The sequence below is a fragment of the Sceloporus occidentalis genome, unplaced genomic scaffold, assembly GCF_023333645.1.
Source record: "Sceloporus occidentalis isolate IW3139 unplaced genomic scaffold, rSceOcc1.0.p SCAF_5, whole genome shotgun sequence".
In the NCBI taxonomy this organism is placed as follows: Eukaryota; Metazoa; Chordata; class Lepidosauria; order Squamata; family Phrynosomatidae; genus Sceloporus; species Sceloporus occidentalis.
The window spans coordinates 83,581,627-83,594,853 of NW_028316985.1; the positions used below are offsets into that span (position 1 = coordinate 83,581,627).

General features: G+C 40.5%; 1 protein-coding gene across 4 annotated transcripts in view; it reads left to right on the forward strand.

Annotated features, from left to right (window-relative positions):
* RELN (reelin) overlaps window positions 1-13,227 on the forward strand; it is a 354,155-nt gene that overhangs the window by 263,405 nt on the left and 77,523 nt on the right. For all 4 annotated transcript variants that reach the window (XM_089524577.1, XM_089524576.1, XM_089524579.1 and 1 more), the window contains 6 exons: window positions 2,915-3,072; window positions 4,324-4,531; window positions 5,034-5,110; window positions 7,188-7,346; window positions 7,803-7,991; window positions 8,150-8,423. In XM_089524577.1, the coding sequence (XP_089380703.1) occupies window positions 2,915-3,072; window positions 4,324-4,531; window positions 5,034-5,110; window positions 7,188-7,346; window positions 7,803-7,991; window positions 8,150-8,423 (1,065 nt within the window). The remainder of the gene's footprint in view (window positions 1-2,914; window positions 3,073-4,323; window positions 4,532-5,033; window positions 5,111-7,187; window positions 7,347-7,802; window positions 7,992-8,149; window positions 8,424-13,227) is intronic.

Here is a 13,227-nt window from a genome sequence, read left to right on the forward strand (position 1 = left end):
AGTAAATCTCAGCTCTGCTCAGAATCTCTCTCCAGAGTAGGTAAAAAAATTAATGCTTACTTCTATATAAATTGTATCTAAGCTATGCACAATCTCTATATTTGATTACAAAGGAGTCTAGTTGCGAAAACCACTTTTTCCCTCACAATCTCAAACCAGCTCAACACAATAGCCAGTAACATTCAATTTGCACACAAAAATGGCAGACAGAGTATTAAGGCAGTCATTATAACCACCTCAGTGGTGTCACTAGGGGGGCTGCAGGCCATACTGGGTGACACCCAAGAAAAGGGGTAACACCTGGTCAGGCCATCCTGCTGCTGCTCCTCTCCCGGCTTCACTGCAGCGTCAAAGGAGAGGCTCGAGAGCACCTCTCCCAGCTTTACTGCTGCAGCGGAGGCCTCATCACAAGAAGACATCTGCTGCCACAGTGAGGGAAAGAGCAGAGTACCTCTCTCACATCTCTGCTGAGGTGGCAGAGGCCTCATCACTAGGAGACCTCCACCACCACAGCAAAGGAGAGTGCAGAACATGCCCTTTTGGCTGCCACAGCCTCTACACACACACACACACACACACACACACACACACACACACACTGGGAGACACCAGGAGTGGGGACACCATTGAACCACCTGCTTGTGACCTCAAAACATCTGTCCTTTTTGTACTGTGGAGATACTGCACAAGAGAATCTGCTTATCATAAAGAGGAAGTGCAGAGATGTTCTGCTGCCCCAATTGGTCCAATTTAGTTGAGCGGTGTGAAGATGAATAGAAGCAAACCTCTGGGTTGTGCACTCCCTCCTCTGTTGTTCTATTTTGAGTAGTCAGGAATCTGTTAGAAACTGGCCCAAAGGAGGATTTACCCATCACTTCATAGATAAAATCACTCAGATTCACTAGAGTTGATACAGGTCCAGTGGATGTAGACTTAGATCCTGGTTGTCCAGTGTTTATGTTTGAAAACACTATAATTAAAAATACTACAACACATTCTTTAAACCCCTTTATTTAAAAACATCCAGTTCTCAAAAGCCTACCAGTATAGAAAACTCTTTGCCTGCTGACAGAAGGTCAGCAAGGAAAGGGGTGTTTTAACCTTGCTAGGAAAGAAGTTCCAGGGTCTAGCTAGGAATTTATCCCAGAGCACAAACATACACTGTACACGCTAATAAAATTAATTTTTTATTTTCAACTTTTGCAGCATGGCCAAGCTATTTTGTTATCTGGTGTACATGTTTTCAGACTGCCTCCTTCTGTTATCCCCTTTTACAAACATTTACAGTGCATGGCATGCTGTGTTGCAGGAGGAGCTGGTGTCCTCATGGTGAGAATGAATCAGATAATCACTGTGTACTGTAGTTTAAGTATTTTTCCCTTAATTAACCAACAAATGCAAGTGCCAAGTCACACAAATCTGACACTAACGAGTTTGTTTTGTCCAACACAAACAGCACCAAATCAATAGAGGCCGCCTGTTTAGCATTATGTTCTGCAGTATAATCGGGAATAGGGAGCAAAACTGAAGCAACAACTCCAACCCCAAAGAAAGCTGATCAACATGATGATACTTAGTTGTCAGTACAGATGGGATCCTGTTGTGTGTCTTCCAGAGTGTCAACACCGTAATTATTGTACATATCTCTGACAAATTTACATCTTGATTTTAAACCTATGCGCTTTAGAATAAGATCTCCTAATGGTACTGGAATTAGTTCTAATGCATTTCAAGATTATTCATTTATAATGCTAATAGCCTGCTTCCAAGCTGCTCAGACCAATATGGATTTATTCAAGTTGATTCTCTCCTATCGAGGTACAGGCCAGGCCCATCCACTTGCTTTCAAGTGATTATACTGTACATGGTGTCATTGACTATTCTCTAGGTCTTTTTAATTTTAGGACAGAAATACTCAGTTCAAGTGATATCCTCTGTTGAGAGGCTTGGTAGCAAGCAGAGAGGAGACCTGCAACTGAATGTCCTACTTTTAAGCCTGAAACATGTTGCAAATCCCTGGTTTGTGTTTAGAGTGGTTGGAGATTATCACACACCAAATCCATTCTGACATAGACATGGGTTGTAAACATCACTGGCAGATTTTATCACTCTGCCATGTGTTGGGACAGTGGGCAGCCTATATCCTATCCAGGCTTCTCCTGCAGCTTTTCAAGAATGGGATTTTCCCGTTCTTGAAAAACTGCTGGAGAAGCCCAGGTTGTATACAGGCTGCCTACTGCCCAGGCATAGGGCAGTGGGATGAGATTTGTCAGTGAAGGCTACAACCTGCATCTATTCCGGCACGGATTTGGCATTCAGTAATCTCCTTAGCTATTCAATTTGGGCCTACTAATGTTACCATCTATGCATAAATCCCATATGCAGATTTTATATTAGCAAGAAGACATCTTACAGATCTGAAGGCAGAACAAGTATGTCTGGGGTACAGTGAGCATGAGAACAAAATCTCACTCTACCTATCAAGAAGATTGTTTGAAATATCCTTGTTTCAATCAGCTTGCATGCCTGTGTTTAGACTTGCTATACACTTGTAAAATGATTGTCCATCTTTTTAATTGTTTACATTAAATATGCACTTTATACTGATTACACCCTTTTATTGTACATACACAAACATATGTATGTGTACATTATGCGTCAACCTTGGGATACCACTATCTCACAGTCCAGTAGTAGTAGTGATAGCCTATACACTTTAAAAGAGTTTCACATCTTTTGAAGACAACATAACATTAATACCTGATATTACAAAGCTGATGTCTGTGTGGCCATATGTATTTCTGAAAGTTTGTTCTAGCATTTTGATGATGCATCTGAGACTGCATGGAATACAGCATTTTTTAAAAAAGAAATCAGAAATGACATTTTGACTCTGATTTTTCTATCCCTGTAGTAAGACCAGGTTCCGCTGGATCCAAGAAAGCAGTTCACAGAAGAGTGTGCCCCCTTTTGGTTTGGATGGGGTGTACATCTCGGAGCCATGTACCAATTATTGCAATGGTCATGGAGACTGTATTTCTGGGGTCTGTTTTTGTGACTTGGGCTATACAGGTAAGACATGTTTTATACAAAAATTGTATAGATATCATTCATTTACTTGACTGTGTGTATAATTGGAGAAGGACTACGGAAAGTGGACATTATAATTGGCAACCAGTTGTTCATATGCACATCGTGGACTACTACCCCCAACAGTCAGTATTTACATTAACTGACTGGCAAAAAGAGGGAATAGAAATCCAGCTTCCCACATCTCTTGCCAAACAATTGATCATTTTCCCACAGAACCTCACTCATAACATTATTCAGATCACATTAGGAATGTCATATCTAAAAGCACTATTTTCATACAGGTTTTTTGCCTCATTTAGTGCCATATGTCTGATGCTTGCATATGGTGCTTTTTTCCCTTTTTCCAAAACAGAAAAACTTGGGCTACTTTTCCAAATCTTCACCCACAACAAACCCAACTGAGAGAGTTATCTGTGGGAAAGGATGGTATGCTCTGTTGGTTTCTGCAAGACCTACCTGCATGAGGCTAAAAAGTGGAATTAAAGCAGAATAGCTGCCATGGCTGAGCTGTAGCTGGTCTGTTCTCCATTCAGGACTACTACATACCTTTTAACTGAGGGGCCTTCCCTGTCAATTGCTGCCAATATCACTGCAGTAGCATTAGTTTTGTATGTGATGATGCCTGGGCTGGAGTCCTGGCACTGGCTAGTCATGTTGTGCTAGTTTCCTCCTCTCCCTCTCACACCACTATTCCTAAGCAGCCTGTTTTCTTACTTTAAAAACTTTCTTTTCTTTTCTTCCCCTTCCCCACCTAAACTGCATGGCCATGATGCCTAAATTGTTTTTAAAACAGAGAGAAGGAACAAAAACCAAAAGGCATGCTGATAAAGCAGTAGGGCAGGGAGGCAGTGTTAAGGTATTGTGGTATCTAGCATGTCATCCCAAGGAAAGAGTGTCAAGCAATAGTATACCTTTTTTCCCTACTTCTGTTTCACATTAACATAACTGATTTTTAAAAACTGTTCAGTCTGAATATATTTTATCTTACTGGAAAAGCCAGAGAGGAGCTTCTGTAATAAGTAGCAAGATAGGAGAATGAGATGTTTGCAAACAAAGTGGGTGGTGGGTGGAGAAATGAAAAGGGGATTAAATTTGTGTGGAATGTGTTCATCCCTGAGCATTCCCAGAACAAATTAATTATGTGTGAATCATGAAATGTTGCTTGCTCACTTTTGCTACCCACTGCTGTTTCAACAAATAATCTCCCACATTTGTCTTCCTCTTTTAAAGCCTCACATGGGACCTGTGTGTCTAATGTGCCAAATCACAGTGAAATGTTTGACAGGTTTGAGAGGAAGCTGAGCCCTCTCTGGTACAAGATAACTGGAGGACAAGTTGGAAATGGCTGTGGAATACTTAGCGATGGAAAATCCCTTTACTTCAATGGACCTGGCAAAAGGGAAGCAAGAACATTCCCTTTGGATACCACAAGCATCAGGTCAATTGTATATTTTGCTCTGCTTCTTGTTTTTGTGGGGACTAAGGAAAATAGTCAGATATTTCTCAAATCAGTGAGAGTTTGATGACATGCCTTACCCATAAGTTGACAGAAATTGGTGCCCTGTTCAAACTAAAGAGACTGTTTTTATTCGATTAACATTGTGTAATACTGTACTGTAAACAAACTGTGAGTTTCTTGTGGAATTATAAAGAGTAGTCCTACACGTTTCTGCTCAGAAGTTTCTTACTGGAGTCATTTACTTTCTCCCACATAGGACCCAATGAAATGAGCCAAAAGATCCATGTTCCCCTTGGGTTGTCATTGTCCTGTCCAGAAGACTCAGGCCATTAATCCTGGACATTTTACCTAATATGCTACCTAATAAGTTAAACTCTCCTAAAAATGAATAGCTGAGCAGAGGTCCCTTTGAACAGCATTTAATAATATCACCCTCCAAGCTTTATCAAATATATAACTTTTCAATATTTTTTATTAACAGGCTTGTTCAATTTTATGTACAAATTGGAAGCAAAACAATTGGTACAGGCTGTAACAAACCAAAAGCCAGGAATGAAGGTAAACTCACTTCTATTTATTTCAACTTTTTCACATAATTAAAAATATCTTATTGATACAGTAAGTTTTTTTATGAAGGGAGCAAAGATTGTTGTTGTTGTTTTAATTAAAAGTATAACAATTATTACCTCATTACTTCTTATTCTACCCAGGCAAAAAGGCTCATCATTATGGTTAGTGTGAATGGAGATTTATGGCAAGCCTGCTATGCATTGATTGAACACCTCAGTGAATCTGTAACAATGGCAGGTTCACCAAGTGTCAGGACAACATTGTAGTTAAATGTTTGTTAAAAGTTTATCGATTAGTCAGTCAACTATATCAAAGCAGTTAACATCAAACATGGTAAAATACAAGACAACATTGTAATGACTGCAACATTTTATTCCATGAGAAAATGGCCACTTGTAAGAAAGGAAGTAGAACACGCAATCGAACCCTGGGAAAAGTGTTAATCTTGTTCCATCCAACCGACCAATCAGTCTTGCTTCTCTCGTCTTTGGAGCCCCATTCTGTCTAAGAGAGAAAAATGTTGGAAACTTGGATATAATTTTTTTAGTGTAGAGGCAAGTTTGTGACCATATGCATGTATGACCTTTATATAAACCTCTAGAAATGCTCTTGAGTTCCACCTGTGAGTGGAAAATACATTACACCAACATCTAATATCACACTTTGCCCTAAAACCATGCTGTCAGCTTTTCTGTCTCCATGGTTCATGCAAAAAGACCAAACACCTGCAGTGAAGAAACCTTAGCACATATTCAAATACAGCCAGACAATCTGAAATCTGCATGATGGATGCTTATGATATAGGATGCATTTTTCCATACAGCTCTATTTGCAAATTGTACATCCTCATTGTGGAGAACTGCACAGTATTTATGGTCATGCATGGGCAGAGTTGGGTTAATTAGTGTGGCCAAATTCCCTTGCTCAAATGCTGATGGCACACTTGAATATTTTTATTTTTACTAGCTTGTATAAAACAGTTGGTAGCACTCTATCCCAAAATAACAGGAGAAACAGTAAATAATAGACAGAAACAATAGGCATGATCTGAGCTATGAAGATAAGATTAAAATGAATTCTTCCCCATATTGAGAGAAATTTGTGCATGTCATATTGGGATAAATAAATAAATTCAGCTGTAGGAGTCACTAGTAGTTAGTCACTGTATTTACATTGACTGTAGTTCTTGATTTCTCCCATATAGTTCAGTAGTATTTTTTTCAGTAGTAGTATGTGAAAAGACTAGACAGAGATTTATTTCCTAAAAGTAACTGTCTAATACTTTAGATTCCCTTTATGAAGACTGAAGTTGAGAAAAATAAGTTAAGATATTTTTTAAAAAACCCTGATGCCTTCATTGTTTTTTAGCTGATTTATTTTCTGTTTCATGATACTCTCGTGTTACTAAGTGGGATATAACTACACTTTGAAAAATTGGAGGACCTAACATTGCCTAATATAAAACAACACAGAACTCATTTATTTGTTATTTGCCTCAGGAAATTGATATCCCTGTAGCGAATTTCCCTTTGCCAGTTACATGATGGAGTAATTCCTGAATAAAAACAGCTAGCCAGGAAATGAATGAATCAAGTCCAGCATGTTATAAACTTTCAAGCCAGTTTTTGACATTTCCTTGCCAGTTGTTGCTACTGAGCAGAAAGTCAATTTACATCAAAATATGGCTAGAAAGTTGGGAATTCACAAAATTCCTAACCTACAAGCAACAGATCGGTATTCTGTAATATCCACTGTAGGAACCAGTTGATATTATCCAATTTTGTTGTGGGTAGCCTGAGATCTCTGCTGTCTTATAGCTATAGCTCAGATTTGTGGCTTGATGCTCTGGCTCTCAAAAATCCCAAATGTAGTAATGCTGAGAGGGAGGACCCATACTGTTGCAATTTCTCCTGAATGGCCAACATGAAAAAAAACTAAAGAACATTAAGCTGAGAGGGTTAATATTTAGATTGACCTAAACTAATTACATAGAATAAGACATGTATTTCCAAAAGATAGCTTGAATCACTTCTACAGATGTGCTTTGTTTCTTTTTCATTTACAGGGCTTGTTGTTCAATATTCAACTGACAATGGAATACGCTGGCATCTGCTACGCGAACTGGACTTCATGTCTTTCATAGAACCCCAAATAGTGTCGATAGAACTGCCTCGTGAGGCCAAAACACCAGCTACTGCTTTCCGATGGTGGCAACCTCAGCATGGTTTGTAAAATGAACATTACAATTTAACCTTTTACATTATAATTGGATGAGTAGCGTTTAAGACCTAGTAATGAATATGGACATTCGAATTCTGGCAAATGCTTATTTTATTTTCTATTAACATTTTTTATTTTATTAATTTATTAATTTATTTTCTATAAATATAGAAAAGATATACCCATAGTTTGTTCATACCAAAGTTCATTGTTTTCATTCTTTATGCCACACAAATTTAATTCCTTTTAGAGTATTCCTTATTGAGTATTCTGAGTATTCCTTGCCTAAGAAGGCCCTATGAAATTCATAGGATTGCCATACGTTGACAAGCGACTTGAAGGCACATGCACAAATATTTTAACATAAATAACCCTTAGACTTGTTAAGTTTTGGAAGTCAGTTAAATTGATTCCTGATGTAAAGTTTTAGGATTACTAACACATATCTGTTTGTTTGTAGGAAAGCATTCAGCACAGTGGGCTTTAGATGATGTCCTTGTAGGAATGAATGACAGCTCCCAGACTGGTTTTCAGGATAAATTTGATGGATCTGTGGATTTACAAGCCAGTTGGTACCGGATCCAAGGGGGTCAAGTAGACATTGATTGTCTGTCTATGGACACAGCCCTTATATTCAGTGAAAATACAGGTAAGATTCAATTTTCAGTAAGTATAAACATATTGAAGCTTTTTGAAATTCTGTCAAAAGCTGCAATATTTTATAAGGTTATGGGGAAATGATTTGAAACATTTGTTCAGAAGTCAAAGTAGAAGAATAATGATCGCTTCCCTTCTGTGCTGTTTTAGGAAAACCTCGTTATGCAGAGACTTGGGATTTCCATGTGTCGGACTCCACCTTCATGCAGTTTGAGCTGAATATGGGCTGCAGCAAGCCATTCAGTGATTCCCACGGGGTTCATTTTCAGTATTCTATAAACAACGGGAGAGACTGGCATTTGGTAACTGAAGAGTGTGTTCCTCCTAAGATAGGCTGCCAATATTATACTGAAAGTTCAGTTTACACTTCAGAAAGGTTCCAGAACTGGAAGAGAATTATACTGTACCTTCCACCTGCAACAATGTGAGAGCCATTACCCTTCTTTCCTTGATGTTTTGCTGTGAAAGAAACTACAGTATTTAACTGAATTTATGATCTAACCATAACAGAAACTGTGAATGAATGATTTGTAAGATGTTTTAAACCAGATGTCTTTTTTTTAATTCACTAGAATACTTATAAAGAGCACCACCCTAGAGTAATGGCATTTTTCTCTCCATCGCCAGTTTTAAGGATGTAAATTGTGGCCAAATCAAGTTGTTCACATTACTCATCTTCAAAGCTAAGGCATTCTCCTATGACAAAAAGGGTGTGATAAACACTGATTCCCTGTTCTGAATTCCCTTCTTTCTTGCCACATCACTTTTCATAACCATTCATTACAGGTAAAAGCAGGGGAAAGAGAGAGGCTCAGTATGGAATCACTGTTTTGATAACAAACTCATTTTTGCTGTTATGTTTAGTTCTTCCCTCAAAACTATGCAGGATTTGCAATGATATCACTGGTGGTAGCTGCTCAGCAATAGTGTTGAAGAGCTGCAATTCTGAAACATAATTCTAATCAATGAAATTGGCAGTTATAAAGAGCCCATCACAGACAAATCACTTTTATGTACAAATGGTTCTCAAGGCATGTTATATGCTAAATTGTAATGGAACAGGTTCTTGTAGTTCTCTGTAGTTGTTTTATTTGCACAGTGGAACCTTATTAAAGATATGGTGAGGAAGTAATATAGCATAATTCCTGAAATATGATTCTTTCACCAACTGAACATTCAGCAATTTTAATAGTTCACAAAACTAACTATTGGATGTCAGTAGCCAAATATTGGAAAACAAAATAGATGCCTATAACATAATAGTAGGATGTTACATTGCATGACTATTCCATGATGGCTTAACTAACACATAATGAATGTAGTCAGATGTCAGAATAGGTTTACATGCTTCACTCCTCTGGTGTAGCTGTGAGGAGGAGTTTGGAAGCTTTCACTTTCATTTTGGATTAAATGGAGCTTATCCCTGTCACCTGAACTCACAAATCTAGGTTAAATCTTAACTGAAAATCTCTGTCCACTTCTTCATGGTCACACCAGAAGAGGAGGGGGTATGAGATAATGTTAGTGTTACATTCAAATTCAGTCAAATGACAAATAAAAATCAAAACTGTTTAAAATGTATTATGTATTAGATCTAGAAAACACATGCTTCTAAAATAGTGCTCTTTAGTAAATTTACTGTCATTTTTCAGAACTGAATACACTGGTACCCCGGGTTACGAAATTAATTCGTTCCGCTATTCCTTTCGTAAGCCGAAAATTTCGTAACCCGAAGCGCTTTTCCCATTGAAAATAACTAATGCGTTCCATGACCTCAGACTGAACCTGCAAGTCAAAACAAAGTCACAATAGAGGCCTATTAAGCTAAGTACCCTACAATACAATGTAATACAAAGTTGCCTGAGGCACTAAAGAGCTTAACAATGACTGGCAGGTCCATTCTAAACTTTCTAAGGATCTTAACAATGACTGGCAGGTCCATTCTAAACTTTCTAATGATCTTAACAATGACTGACAGGTCCATTCTAAACTTTCTAATGATCTTAACAATGACTGACAGGTCCATTCTAAACTTTCTAAAGGATAAAGAAAAAAAGTTTTTTTCTCTCTTTGATGGTTCTGGCATCTCAGAGTCAGGCAGGAGGAGGAGGATGAGCTCTCAAATCATCACACCCATGACCAAAGCACCCCAAATCTAAAAAAGCAACCCCATGGTCACACTCTCTGGCCCAAACTTGCAAAAGTCCCACCCCACACTTTGAAAACATCACAGCCATGACCAAACCACCCCAGAACCCAAACTCAAAGGCCAGAACCCCCAAATCTGAAAATGCCACCCCAAAGTCACACTCTCTGGCCCACATCAAATCAAGGCCAAACTTGCAAAAATCGATGCCCACACTTTGAAATCATCACACCCATGACCATGCCACCCCAGAACCCAAACTCAAAGGCCAGAAACCCCAAATCTGAACATGCCACCCCAAAGTCACACTCTCTGGCCCACATCAAATCAAGGCCAAACACATCTCACACTTTGAAAACATCACACCCATGACCATGCCACCCCAGAACCCAAACTCAAAGGCCAGAAACCCCAAATCTGAACATGCCACCCCAAAGTCACACTCTCTGGCCCACATCAAATCAAGGCCAAACTTGCAAAAATCGATGCCCACACTTTGAAAACATCACAGCCATGACCAAACCACCCCAGAACCCAAACTCAAAGGCCAGAAACCCCAAATCTGAAAATGCCACCCCAAAGTCACACTCTCTGGCCCACATCAAATCAAGGCCAAACACATCTCACACTTTGAAAACATCACACCCATGACCATGCCACCCCAGAACCCAAACTCAAAGGCCAGAAACCCCAAATCTGAACATGCCACCCCAAGGTCACACTCTCTGGCCCACATCAAATCAGGGCCAAACATGCAAACCTCACATCTCACACTTTGAAATCATCACACCCATGACCATGCCACCCCAGAACCCAAACTCAAAGGCCAGAAACCCCAAATCTGAACATGCCACCCCATGGTCACACTCTCTGGCCCACATCAAATCAAGGCCAAACTTGCAAAAATCGATGCCCACACTTTGAAAACATCACAGCCATGACCAAACCACCCCAGAACTCAAACCCAAAGGCCAGAAAACCCAAATCTGAACATGCATCCCCATGGTAAGGCCCATTCTAAAGGATAAAGAAAAAAAGTGTTGCTGGTCTTGGCATCTCAGAGTGAGGCAGGGGAAGGAGGAGGAGGAGCTGCTCTCAAATCATCACAGCCATGACCAAAGCAACCACAAATCTAAAAAAGGAACCCCATGGTCACACTCTCTGGCCCACATCAAATCAAGGCCAAACACATCTCACACTTTGAAAACATCACAGCCATGACCAAACCACCCCAGAACCCAAACTCAAAGGCCAGAAAACCCAAATCTGAACATGCCACCCCATGGTCACACTCTCTGGCCCACATCAAATCAAGGCCAAACATGCAAACCTCACATCCCACACTCTCAAATCATCACACCCATGACCATGCCACCCCAGAACCCAAACTCAAAGGCCAGAAACCCCAAATCTGAACATGCCACCCCAAGGTCACACTCTCTGGCCCACATCAAATCAGGGCCAAACACATCTCACACTTTGAAAACATCACACCCATGACCATGCCACCCCAGAACCCAAACTCAAAGGCCAGAAACCCCAAATCTGAACATGCCACCCCAAGGTCACACTCTCTGGCCCACATCAAATCAGGGCCAAACATGCAAACCTCACATCTCACACTTTGAAATCATCACACCCATGACCATGCCACCCCAGAACCCAAACTCAAAGGCCAGAAACCCCAAATCTGAACATGCCACCCCAAGGTCACACTCTCTGGCCCACATCAAATCAGGGCCAAACATGCAAACCTCACATCTCACACTTTGAAATCATCACACCCATGACCATGCCACCCCAGAACCCAAACTCAAAGGCCAGAAACCCCAAATCTGAACATGCCACCCCATGGTCACACTCTCTGGCCCACATGAAATCAAGGCCAAACACATCTCACACTTTGAAAACATCACACCCATGACCATGCCACCCCAGAACCCAAACTCAAAGGCCAGAAACCCCAAATCTGAACATGCCACCCCATGGTCACACTCTCTGGCCCACATCAAATCAAGGCCAAACATGCAAACCTCACATCCCACACTCTCAAATCATCACACCCATGACCATACCACCCCAGAACCCAAACCCAAAGGCCAGAAACCCCAAATCTGAACATGCCACCCCAAGGTCACACTCTCTGGCCCACATCAAATCAAGGCCAAACATGCAAACCTCACATCCCACACTCTCAAATCATCACACCCATGACCATACCACCCCAGAACCCAAACTCAAAGGCCAGAAACCCCAAATCTGAACATGCATCCCCATGGTAAGGCCCATTCTAAAGGATAAAGAAAAAAAGTGTTGCTGGTCTTGGCATCTCAGAGTGAGGCAGGGGAAGGAGGAGGAGGAGCTGCTCTCAAATCATCACAGCCATGACCAAAGCAACCACAAATCTAAAAAAGGAACCCCATGGTCACACTCTCTGGCCCACATCAAATCAAGGCCAAACACATCTCACACTTTGAAAACATCACAGCCATGACCAAACCACCCCAGAACCCAAACTCAAAGGCCAGAAAACCCAAATCTGAACATGCCACCCCATGGTCACACTCTCTGGCCCACATCAAATCAAGGCCAAACATGCAAACCTCACATCCCACACTCTCAAATCATCACACCCATGACCATACAGTACAAAAGTGTTTTTCTTATCTTTGCTGGTCTTGGCATCTGGTCCTGGCATCTCGGAGTGAGGCAGGAGGAGGAGGAGGAGGAGAGGGGCAGCCCAAAAAGCCAAATTTAAACCAATTCAAGCAATTTAACCACTTCAGCCAATTCAAGCAATTTCACCACTTCAGCCAATTTAGCCAATTCAAGCAATTTAACCAATTCAGCCAATTTAGCCAATTCAAGCAATTTAACCAATTCAGCCAATTTAGCCAATGCCACCAATTTAACAAAGTTAACCATTTTTTTAAAAAGAATTTGGTGTTTTTTTTAAGGGTCACCTTTTTTTTAAGGGTCACCTTTTGCCTTCTTGGAAGACGGTTCTCCCGCTCTAGGGAAGAACTGGTCCAAGGATGTCTGCTTTTGCCGGCCCTTAAGCAGGTTCTTAAAATGGCTAAGG